General features: G+C 35.9%; 1 protein-coding gene across 1 annotated transcript; it reads left to right on the top strand.

The window, feature by feature from the left end:
* Positions 1-496: 496 nt before the first annotated feature.
* Positions 497-11,677, top strand: g2e3 (G2/M-phase specific E3 ubiquitin protein ligase). Its single transcript, XM_058750457.1, has 14 exons — positions 497-883; positions 1,018-1,115; positions 1,256-1,357; positions 1,451-1,575; positions 2,169-2,331; positions 5,072-5,178; positions 5,610-5,726; positions 5,824-5,948; positions 8,012-8,120; positions 8,561-8,862; positions 8,996-9,177; positions 9,278-9,450; positions 10,164-10,375; positions 10,520-11,677. The coding sequence occupies exons 1-14, from the start codon at positions 823-825 to the stop codon at positions 10,765-10,767; spliced, it is 2,124 nt and encodes a 707-aa protein (XP_058606440.1). The 5' UTR covers positions 497-822; the 3' UTR covers positions 10,768-11,677.
* Positions 11,678-11,969: the final 292 nt, after the last annotated feature.

The following is an 11,969-nucleotide window of genomic DNA, read 5'->3' as shown; positions in this document are numbered from 1 at the left end:
AATTACAATAGCAGAATTAAGTATGTAAAATGAATGCTTTAAATGTTACAATTTTGAAAATAGAAACAAAATTGAATAAAATATGAAGTTAGAGATACAAACGAAATTATAAGTGATTACGTAATTGCACAGTCTAATACAACAACAACAACAATAATAATAATAATATATTCTGTTATGGCAACTGCAAAATTTAAGGCAGTACTAATGTTGCATTTCATGTATACAGATATTACTTTATATATATATATATATATTTCTTTGTAAATGTTACAAAAAACTTATGGTACTGTGATGTAGGCCTAAACAATTGATATGAAATATCAAATACTGTCAATGTGGGACTTCTACCTTATCCACAAAATCAAACTATTTTGTCATAAAATTCGTATGCTTTTATTTTGTAAAATAAACGGAAGTTACGTAGTACGTGACCCCGCACCGATTGCTCAGCGCAATGTTTTGGCCAGAGCCCCTCCCACAGCAAAATCTCTGTTTTGGTTTGAATTCAACCAACCAAAAGCAAGCAGAGGCGTATTTTCCGTGACCAGAGGGAATTTTGAATTTTATCATGCGATTTACACTCTTACACTAATGACTGTAATATAATTTTATTAAAAACCCGGTTACCCAAGGACTACGTTATGTGTTTTGCCTTACGGAGTGAGAAGACTAGAAAAACCTCGTGATAAAGTCTAACAAGAGTCTAATGGCAGTTAACGTTACTGAATTTGCCAAGCAGCAGACCGCTAATTCAGAGCTCTTTAAATCGCCATTTTAAATTTTCGCTTTTACTTAATCCTGGCTGCGTAATACACAATAATGAAAGCGATGAAAGAGGAGAGTACCGAAATAAAACAGATTCACGACGACAAAGACCTCAGTAAGTTGCTTTTCTATAGGTTTTTGTAGCAACGAATTTATTCTTTACGATAAATTCAGATAATCACCAATAACGTTATACAATCTTTACCACAATATCGTCAAATGAATTTCATATCTGCATCTGTCCTTTAGTCTGCAGTCTTTGTAAGAGATGTGACAACATTCCAGAGAAGTACGGAGAGAAGATCACCCTTCAGCAGCACAACCTGACAGTCCACTATTTCTGTTTGGTGAGCCAGACGCTTTTAGCTTCTAAATCTAGTTAACAGCTTTGTTTTGGATTATTTTGTACAAATATTGTAAAAGCGAAACAAAACCATAATTCAAGCATTAAGATACTAGTCAATTATTCTTCAATCTGTTTTTACAGTTGATGTCTAGTGGAATATGTCAGAGAGGGGAGGAGGATGAAGACGTTCATGGTTTTCTCGTGAATGACATAAAAAAGGAGATCCGCAGATCTTCAAGGCTGGTAAGTGCACAAGTGAATCATTGGCATGTTCTGTTTAACACCGCAGAAATATTTGTGAGACTATAACTAACGTTATTATTTTTTGACTTGCAGAGGTGCATGAATTGCAAAAAGGTTGGTGCTTCGGTGGGGTGCTCCATCAAAAGTTGTCGACAAATGGTCCACATGCCTTGTGGATTAGAGCAGGAGTTTATTTTCCAGTTCACAGACTTGTTTCCGTAAGTGTCTCTTGTGATATGCAAAATGTGAGGGTTGCAGATGGAAATGAGATAGAAATGTAAAATCTACACTAAAATCCAAAAGTAAATGGGGTTGGTATGATGTTTTTATTTATTTATTTTTTAAAGATGCCTCTTATGCTTATCAAGGCTGCATTTATTTGATCAAAAACACAGGCAGAAACAAGAAACACTGTGAAACATTATTACAATTTAAAATATTTTTAAAAATTTTAGAATGCAATTTATTCTTGTGATGGCAAAGCTGCGTTTTCAGCAGCCGTTACTCCAGTCTAATATGCTGATATCGTGCTCAAGTAACATTTCTTTTTATATTGAAAACTACTAAAGATCTTTGTGGAAACCATGCTAGATTTTTTTTTTCAGGATTCTTTGATTACCGGTAATAGAAAGTTAAAAACAACAGTTTGGGCAGCTTGGATCAGAACAATTGAATGCATCCTTGCTAAGTAAAAGTAATAATTTCTTTTTAAAAAATCATAATACCCTAAATTTTAAATGCTACTGTAATTTCCTGTACATTTCTGGTCATTTCTTTTCAACTTGGTAGTGATTATGTCATTCATTTGCAGGTCTTTTTGTAAAAAGCATGCGCCTAGTCAGTCCTGCGTCTCCAGCCCCAGTCTGCCCCTCTCTTGCTCTGTCTGTCTGGAGCCCATCGAACCCGTCCTATCCTACAATGTCCTCAAGTGTCCTGCGTGTCATGGCAGCTGGTTTCACAGAAACTGTGTACAGGTAATTATACCACACATTCAGGTAGGGATATGCCGGTATTTTCATGTTGCAATTAATTGCTAATGCTTTTATCACGGTATACGGTATTATCACAGTATTTTTAGTTGCAAAAAAAGTGTTTTCATAATACTGTATAACAGGTTTAATAACTTTTTTCTTATAACAAAATAACTAAACATTTAAATACAATAAAGCATGAATAAAAAAATGTATAAAGTTAAAAATTTTACACAGATTAAAGTTCAAAAGAATTACAATGACCAATAGGAATCACTTTACAATAAGATCTCATTGGTTAACCTTAGTTAATGTGTTATCATTCACAATGAGCAATACCTACATTTGCTACAGAAGTTATTAATCTTTGTTAAAAAATACAACTCTTAGTTCATTAAATAACACAGTTAAAGGGATAGTTCACCCAAAAATGAAAATTCTGTCATTAATTACTCACCCTCATGTTGTTCCAAACCCGTAAGACCTCCGTTCATCTTCAGAACACAAATTAAGATATTTTTGATGAATATCAGGGGTTCAACAATTACGAAGCTATGAGAATGCTTTTTGTGCGCAAAAGAAAACAAAAATAACGACCTTATTCAAAAATTTGTCTCCTCTTCACCCTAGCATCATTTTAGAGAGTATCACATATAGGGCTGCAACAACTAATCGATTATTATCGATAATGAAAATCATCGACAACGCTTCTCATTATCGATTTTTACAGCAAATTACAGCACTGAATAATGCATTTCTATGGACAAAATGCATCTAAAAATAGTGCAATGGTGCAGGAAACAGAATGAGATGCTGCGGGAGAAGTACGTGATCCAAGCTGCCCAAAACATGAGAATTATTTATTTTAAGCTTTAAGCTAATGCATAGCGTAATGGCTTGCCCTGTCAGGCGCTCTGACAGATGAGATGCGTGTGCGTCCTCAACGCAAAAACCTTAAGTTTACGGTCATATCCTTATCTGTAAATGTCACAAATTTACGCGAGCATTTCCATTTTTGCATAAAAGTCCGTCCTGACAGTCTGTGTTAAGTTTAAATCTCTACTGAATGAGCGCCGGCGCTGCGGACAGACGGAACACAATAGAGAGGGAGACGATTAGTACTCAGCACTAAAACATTCGTTGTGTAGAAATATCTTAAATTTAGTTTTAAAAGACATGTAGTTTAATGTAGTGCGCGTATTTCATGAGAGTAGGAACTGTAAAGGGATAACCGCGTGTCTGAATATAAATGTCAGACGCCTCAGGATTTTCTTTTTTTTATAGGATGAAGAAATAACTGTGATCAAAGTGAACATGTGTTCCTGCAGAACATTCCTCTCACCTGTTGATTAACACTAAATGTATTTTTATTTGTCTTTATTATCTGTATTCTTTTAATTTTTTATAATGTAGAGATTTAATTAAACTATGTTCACTATATACAGTGCTTAACAAATTTATGTAAGGATTTGAACAAATTATGTAAGGTTTGTGCCACTGCTACTCCAAACTAACAGTATTGGTGATTACCAAAATATATTTTTTTAGTTTTCTGTATTGGTTAGTCCTCCAATATGCATAAGCTCTTTAGTAACAGTAGTAGGCTATTTCTAATACTATAATATAATTATTGCTGTTATCTAGGAAAGAAAGGCAGAAGAAAATGTCAAGCGCTTTAGTGTGTTTTCTTCAGATACCCAGTTACAGTCAAAAGGTACATAAATGCAAGCTGTCATGAAAGGCATAGGAGGCCATTTCTGATATGTGAATAAATACTATTTAATAGTTTCAGTTTGTTATTTGCCCAATAAATGACAATAACATTTTTAGATTTAAACAGATTCCTAAAATATTTGTGTTTTCTCCTTATTATGACAGGTGGTCTAATAAATTGTTAAGCATTCTATTGCTATTTCATAGCATTCAGTTGGCACGTTTGTGATTGGACATTGGGCAGAATGTGGAATAGTGTGAAGCCCCCAAGGGCTTTAAAAAAAAAAAAATCAGATTAATCGACAAAATAATCGGCCAACTAATCGAAAATAATCGTTAGTTGCAGCCCTAATCACATATGTAAACAACATATGCTGTTCTGTGTCAGCTGCATCACGCGGATACGTTGTTTACGTTCAGATCAAAGTGCAAACAGCGTGGACAACATATCCGTGTGATGCAGCTGACACAGAACAGCATATGTTGTTTCCGTTCAGTGGATAATCTCCAAAATGGCCCCAGGGTGACGCGGAGGAGACGAATTGTTGAATAAAGTCGTTATTTTTGTGATGAACACCATAGCGAATAATTTAAACACGTTTCAGAAACAGAAAGTAGCGCAGCTGCTTTGTTTCCGGGGTTTCTTGGGTAACGGCTGCGTTTCTGCTGTTCAGCGCCATCTGCTATCAAAGAGTGAATGCGCTTTCATCCAGTCTCTCACGCGCTCCGCCAAGCGCTTCTCATCCTTGCTTGTTTACTGCACACGCCGCGTCTGTTGTACATTGTGACCAGTTGATGGGAAAAGTATTCTTAAAATGCATTCAAAATTCGGAATAATTTGTAATAAGTAATTATTCTCTGTATTTTGAAGTGCCCACGATAACAATATCGTGCATATTCATTATCGTGATATATCATATTACCAATACCGGCACATGTCTACATTCAGGTTAATGATATAAATAATATGTATAAAATACAAAGATATAGGATTTGAAATTTGAGCCTGTTTCTCATCTCTTTATTCCAGCATTATGCACACAGCGCTGCCATGTTTTTCTTCAAATGCACACTGTGCAATAACAAGGACCAGTTTCAGCAGGAAATGCTCAGAATGGGAATATATATACCAGAGCGGTAAATCAAATGTGTTTCCTTCTGATATTGATTCTAGTGATTCAATGTTAAATATTCTGATTGGTGTAGTGTTTGATTTGTATCCTTCATAGTCTGCTGGAATTATTTACATTTGATATATTTATGTATTTTTACATTTATTTTTAATATAAATTTTGTTGCACTTTGACATGGCAAAACAATGTAAATATGGAAATATTGCCATTACAATGTATGTTAAAGGAATAGTTCACCTAAAAATGACATTTTGCTGAAAATTTAACTCGCCCTGCTTCAGACCATCCAAAATGTAGTGATGTGATGCTACATTTCTTTAAACTCATGTAGTTCTTGTTTGACCTCAGGTTTAGTACATTTTCAGCAAATTTTCTTTTATAGGTGACCTATTCCTTTAATATTTTGTAAGCATCCATATTGTGTATATTTTTCAGGGATGCAGCATGGGAACTTGAAGAGAATGCATATGAAGATTTATTGCAAGTGTACCAGCACTGTGATGCTGTGAAGTGTCGCAGTCACAAAGGTCGTAAATACAGCTCACAGTCAGGGTAATCTGAGCATTTTATTTAGACATTCTGAAATTGTGAAATGGAATCGGTTTGTTTTTGAAAAGGTTTCTAAATACTGTTAAAATTTACTCTGCAGGTATTTTGAAATTGTTCGTTGCAAGCTGTGTGGATCCAGGGGAACTCATCGGAAATGTTCCAACCTTAAGCTTTACGAAAGCGACTGGATCTGTGCTGACTGTAAAGCTGCCGTTGAGGGAAAAAGTGAGCTATCTGAACTATTGTTTAATATGTGCTTGCTTCGTAAAATTATTCAAAATTGCATATTACCAAAGTCCCTTTAAGACAAGTCATGCCACTCAGCAGCCATCTTTGAAACGCCTCTCGGGCATGCAAGTGCAGCTCCTATCTCTTTGAATGGGGAATCATCAAATTCTCCAAAACTGTTCGCAAAGCTTACGATTAAATTTCATATTTGAAATCACCAATGAAATCTGACAAATAAGTGCTGTTTATTTTGCTCAAATAGCGTTAAAAAAAGTAGGGCTGCACGATATATCGCATGCGATATTTATTGCACATCTTGTCAGTAAAGCCGGTTCTGTAATCAGCGGTAATTTCTATCCAGAGGTGGGTAGTAACGAGTTACATTTACTTCGTTACATTTACTTGAGTAAATTTTTTGGGCAACTAATACTTTTAGAGTATATTTAAAAATGGGTACTTTTACTCTTACTCGAGTACATTTTTAGTGAAAAAACGGTACTTTTACTTCGTTACTGTGGGCGACGCTCCTCTCGTTATTTTATCTAATGCAATACAAGTTAAAAATCCTTCGATTTATTCCAAGCGCGCCGTCTACTTTTTTTCTGGGCAATGAGCGATGCCCGTTCGCGAATGATTCATTCTTTTGAGTCAATTCTGTTCGAAGGCTTGATCAAACCAGTTGGCAAACCAGTGAATCGGTTCGCGAATCAGTTTGAATGATTCGTTCAGTTCCCTGCCGCACGCGCTGAGTCGTCTGAAGCGGTTCTCACTCAGAGTTGTAACATCAAGAGCGTTGAAGACATGGCTTTGGATCTACAGTCAGTTGAAAGCGAATCTGCAAAGGCTGGTTTGCTAGCTACGAAGATCTTTATTAGATGAACACCGCGTGTGCTGTCGGTTCCACAGGTATAGATTCGATTACAATACACGATACCATGACATTACCAGTTTGTTGTACATGTACCTTACACATTAAATACATTGTATAATTTATTCATTAAATAAGCTGTCACAGAGTATGAAATAAACACCCGCCAAACCCGCGTTAGTTCCAGGAGGAATGCCTTGCCCAGACACAATTAATATTGATATTTTCACAATATTTACGCTTGCAGAAATAAAGGCTACATTTGTTTACATTTTGCAGAACAGACGGAAGAAGATCCGTCAATGTGCATTTGTTTCGTTATGTTCAGATGTTCTGTAGCGGTCATGTGAGGAGTTTTCACTCTTCTCCGAGGTTATATACATTTATAATACATAATTAAACTTTAAAATATAATTTAATTTAACTCAGTGATGCAAATCAGAATTTGTATCAGCTGTTACTTCAGTTTTCAGAGTCATATGATCATTCAAATATATTGATTTATCGTTGTTGAAAAAAACAAAAACAAAAAAACAGCATATGCTGGTTAGGTATGTTTTGAGGCTGGGATGCTGGTTTATATATCTAAATAAAAATATAGTATAATCAGTATATGATCCAAAGTAACTAGTAACTGACTACTTGAGTAGTTTTTTTGTCCGATACTTTTTTACTCTTACTCAAGTAACTATTCAGACTATTACTTTTACTTTTACTTGAGTAAATATTTCTTCAAGTACTTTTACTTTTACTTGAGTACAGTTTTTGGGTACTCTACCCACCTCTGTTTCTATCACGTGCGTGATTTCACATGGAGCTGCATTTACCACACAGAGCCGTTGTTCACTAACAAGCTGCGCAAATCCACGTTCAACGTAGCTTTACTGACAAGATGCGCATTAAATATCGCATGCGATATATCGTACAGCCCTAAAAAAAAAAGCTTATTTCTCAGGCTAGACCTGCCAGTGTGCATGCACAGTCCTAGGCGCACATCTCAGGGCCTTGACTGTTTCTATAGCAACCGGGACTTTAACGATTAGGGATTGGCTCTTTTGCACAGAAGGCGGGGCTTCGTTCGATAGAGCAGCCATATTGAGCGTTGCATTTTTCCCCATTCAAAACTATATGAGTGACATGTCTTGGGTATTCTATAGTCTTTGATATTACATGGATTTTTTTCTCCTCCCAGAGTCAATGCCATTGCCAAACCATGTTGAATCCCCACTGGCTATTAGGCAAGAGAGGAAGAGGCTGTTTAAAAACATCTCTGACATTCACTCTTCACTCATCAGTAAAAGGTACTTTCCTAATCAATTGCATCTGATATGAGTAGGATATGTTTTAGATTTTTAACTCTTAATTTCTCTGGAACATTGTTCCACAGAAGCTGTGTGCTGATTGTAAAGAATCCTTGAGCTTATGCAATGTTATTACTTTTTAATCATGATGATTATTATTAATCTAATTGAATTTATTCAAATTATTTGATAATCATTACTGTTTTATGAACTTTATTATTAGTACTGTTCCTTTAGATTACTGAATTCAGGCTCTTCTCCACCTTGAACTAAACGCATCTAAAACCCAACATGAATGAATTTTGTGGTGTTGCAGCACTCTTAACAGAATCTATACCTGTGCTCCCTTGGATCATGTTTTTTTGCTGTATTTTGGTCACCTTATATTTGGTCGCCTATATTTGAGGTGTAGTAGTAGCAGATCTCTCCTTGTTTTCTAGGCAATGTGTGCCTGCCACTTCTCCAGAGGTCTTAATGGATCTGGCCCATCAGATATCACAGCAGCAGTCTACAGAGGTGCTAGTGGAAGATGATGATGGGGTGATGGAAGCAGCTCTGCGGGTTCTGCGGCAAAGTGATTTTAATCCCTACTGCACACTTTCTGTGAAATTCTCCAAAGACAAACATAGCAACAACATTAGGAATCAGCGTCGCTTCCTCAGATGTCTTGTTTCGAAACTGCAGATGTCTGAAATCTTTGAGGGCCCTGATGGATCTAAAAACTTGGCTCTGAACTCAAAAGGTAGGACACTTTTTTCCCTTTAATTTATGTTTGTTTCGATTTCCTTTTCTTGAAAATTTACCATTCCGGGCTTATATACATGTAGGCCCTCTCACTGCTGCTTTCAAAATGAACAATGGTTGTGTGTGAACAGCTCTGAGGGATGATCTCTACTTCGAAGTCGGCAGTCTGTTGACCCTCTCTTTGGTTCATGGAGGTCCTCCTGTGGGCTTCTTCTCTCCAGCACTGTACCATAGTCTGTTTAACTACCCCACAAATTACAGACCTACTTTACAAGACCTTGGAGACACTGCTTTTGCACACAAAATCAGACAGGTGAGTTTTGTTTTTCCTGACATTGTGCTTCAAAGGTGCGTGATTACAGTGAACCAAATGGTTGTTGTACATCTGATAAACACTAAAAGTGCACTTTTAGATTGCAGAAGCAAAGTCAATGAAGGAGCTGAGACAAGCAATGCAGTCAGCGTCACAGTATTTGGAAGCAGCAGGTTGCTGGCGAAGGATCAGCAAACTCTCAGAGAAGGACATGCTGGTGGAGGATGTACTAAATTTCTACCTGATCATCAGACTACAGCTGCCTCTGCAGAGGTTGGTACCCTAACTTATTCCTGTGATGGAAAGCATTATACCAGTCTTCAATATCACATGATCCATCAGAAATCATTCAAAAATGCTGACTTGGTGCTCAAGAAACATTTCTTACTGTTATCAAATTTGAAAGCAGTTGTGCTGCTGAATATAATATAATGCCTTTTTGGGGCGTTTAAAAACGTCTTTTTAAAATGTATACATCAGCTGAATAAATAAGCTTTCCGTTGATGTATGGTTTGTTAGTATAGGACAACATTTGTTCAAGATACAACTATTTGGAATCTGAGGGTACAAAAAAAAATTTAAATATTGAGAAAATCGCCTTTAAAGTTGTCCAAATGAAGTCCTTAGCAATGCATATTACTAATCAAAAACTAAGTTTTATTTACGGTAGGAAATTTACAAAATATTTTCATGGAACATGATCTTTACCTAATATCCTAATGATTTTTGGCATAAAAGAAAAATCGATAATTTTGATCCATACAATGTATTGTTGGCTATTGCTACAAATATACCCATGCTACTTGTGACTGGTTTTGTGGTCCAGGGTCACAAATGTCTTTACTGTCACTTATGATCAATTTTAAAGCAGCTGAAGTAAAGTATTTATTTATTTTTTAAATCTTTCTAAGAAAACTTTTGAATGGTAGTGTATACACGTCTCACTGTAAGTAAATGCTCAATCAAGTTCATATTGCCTTTCTCAGATTTCGTGAAGGTTTGAGGACACTAGGAATGTTTGAGCAGGTTCAGATGTGTACAGAGGCTTTCCATTCAGTCTTCTGTGGGCCTGTGGAAAGACTGACGGCCGAATCTGTCATGGAGCTCTTTACCGTCCGGTTTTCAGAAGAAAAAGAGCAACAAGAAAAAGAGAACACAACAGTACACTTTTGGAAAAAGTATCTGCATGAGTGTGAAAGTATGTTTCGCTACAGAATTCATATTGTTTCAATACAATTTAGATTCTTCTGCATATTAAAAAATTTATGATAATAAAATGATATATTAAGATATATTAGAAAATAAACATTTGCATGATCTTAACCCTTTCCTTGTGTTTTAGCGGGTCGGTGTGCAGCATCACTTGAGGACCTCCTAACATTCGCCACTGCTACAGATTTGGTACCATCCATTGGATTCCATCCCACTCCGTCTATTTCATTCTTCAGCTCACCAGACCCCTCATGTGCCTTTCCTCAGAGCCACTGTGATGCCAGTCATCTCTTTCTGCCAATACTACCCTCATATGAGCTCTTCAAAAAACACTTGGATTACACAGTGTGTCAGTTCTCCATTATGCAGGACATTTAAAAAACTCTTCTCCTGACTGGATATGTCAGTACATTCACAGCGTAGATTCACCTAATGATATACGATGGTACAAAAGTCTATTTATTGGGGTTATCGAGTATTATATAAACAGTATTTTTCAACCTAACTCACGTTAGCATTACTTGATCATAGGTTGCTCCTCACTTTATTTATCAGTAACCCAGGTGTTGCTAAATCCTTTATCAGTAAATTGGAGTCCCTCGACAGAAAAGAAAGACATTTTAACAGCTTTGCTTTGAGCCGCTCAGCACTACTAGGACTTCAACTTCAAAGCAATATGTGTTCCATACGTGTTGGAACACAATCTTAGATGTGATTAGACTGTGCTTTGTGTTTAAAAAAAAACAAACAAAAAAAACATTTTCTTGTAAATTTAGATGCACAGTTCAGAAGTGCACAGGTAATAGCTAGTATTGTATCCAAAGTTTAAACTATTGAGTAGTGTTCTGTCGAACAGCATAGGTATTCAGCCGTAATAGGGATTTGATTTGATTTGATTTTTTATTTTTTTTTTGTATTCGAAAAACTGTTCACAATAACAACAGGTTGTAATTTTTTGGTAGCCACAAGATGGTGCAATTGCCCCCTTTTTTCCACATATTGGCTAACTGCTGCCACTGCATATGAATCAGTAGTTAATGAATGATCTCACTGTTTTGTGCCAGAGATCCATGTTAGAATCATACACAAGCTGGTATGCTTTTGTTCTTGTATAATGTTTCATTTCTCCTGAAGTAGCTTGAAAGTGTATGATAGTTTGCTAGCTTCATATCTGTCATAATTTATTAAACTTTTTACTTTTCTGTTACCCTCAGTGTTTCATACTGCTGAACAAGTCAAAAGAAAATGTATTGAGACAAAATAAAAAGGGCAAATCTGTGGAATAATCTTAATTTTGGGAGAGAGAGAAAAAACTAATGAAAAGTCATACATAAAAAGGTCCATATGTCATGGGTCTAAAAATCACAAATTTGAAATTAGAATTAAAATATAAATTGAAATAAATATAAAATAAAAATTTGGATAAAAGTGTCTGCTAAATGACTAAATGTAAATGTAAATTATTTTAAGATCCCCTTAAAAATTCACTATGGACCCCTAGAGGCCCCGGTCCCTGGTTGAGAACCACTGACATAAAGATCATCAAAACTGATCCATCTTATAACTTTGAATCAATCATT

The sequence above is a fragment of the Onychostoma macrolepis genome, chromosome 17 (genome assembly GCF_012432095.1).
Source record: "Onychostoma macrolepis isolate SWU-2019 chromosome 17, ASM1243209v1, whole genome shotgun sequence".
Taxonomy (NCBI): Eukaryota; Metazoa; Chordata; class Actinopteri; order Cypriniformes; family Cyprinidae; genus Onychostoma; species Onychostoma macrolepis.
The sequence above is the reverse complement of the archived record's forward strand: the minus strand, read 5'-3'. Positions and strand labels throughout refer to the sequence as shown.

What these genes read in the sequence shown, in the direction of transcription:
- g2e3 (XM_058750457.1), top strand. Translation starts at nt 823, where the DNA reads ATGAAAGCGATGAAAGAGGAGAGTACCGAAATAAAACAGATTCACGAC. An exon ending in TCACGACGACAAAGACCTCA is followed by an intron (nt 884 to 1,017) that starts GTAAGTTGCTTT and finishes TCTGTCCTTTAG; the next exon opens with TCTGCAGTCTTTGTAAGAGA. An exon ending in CAGTCCACTATTTCTGTTTG is followed by an intron (nt 1,116 to 1,255) that starts GTGAGCCAGACG and finishes CTGTTTTTACAG; the next exon opens with TTGATGTCTAGTGGAATATG.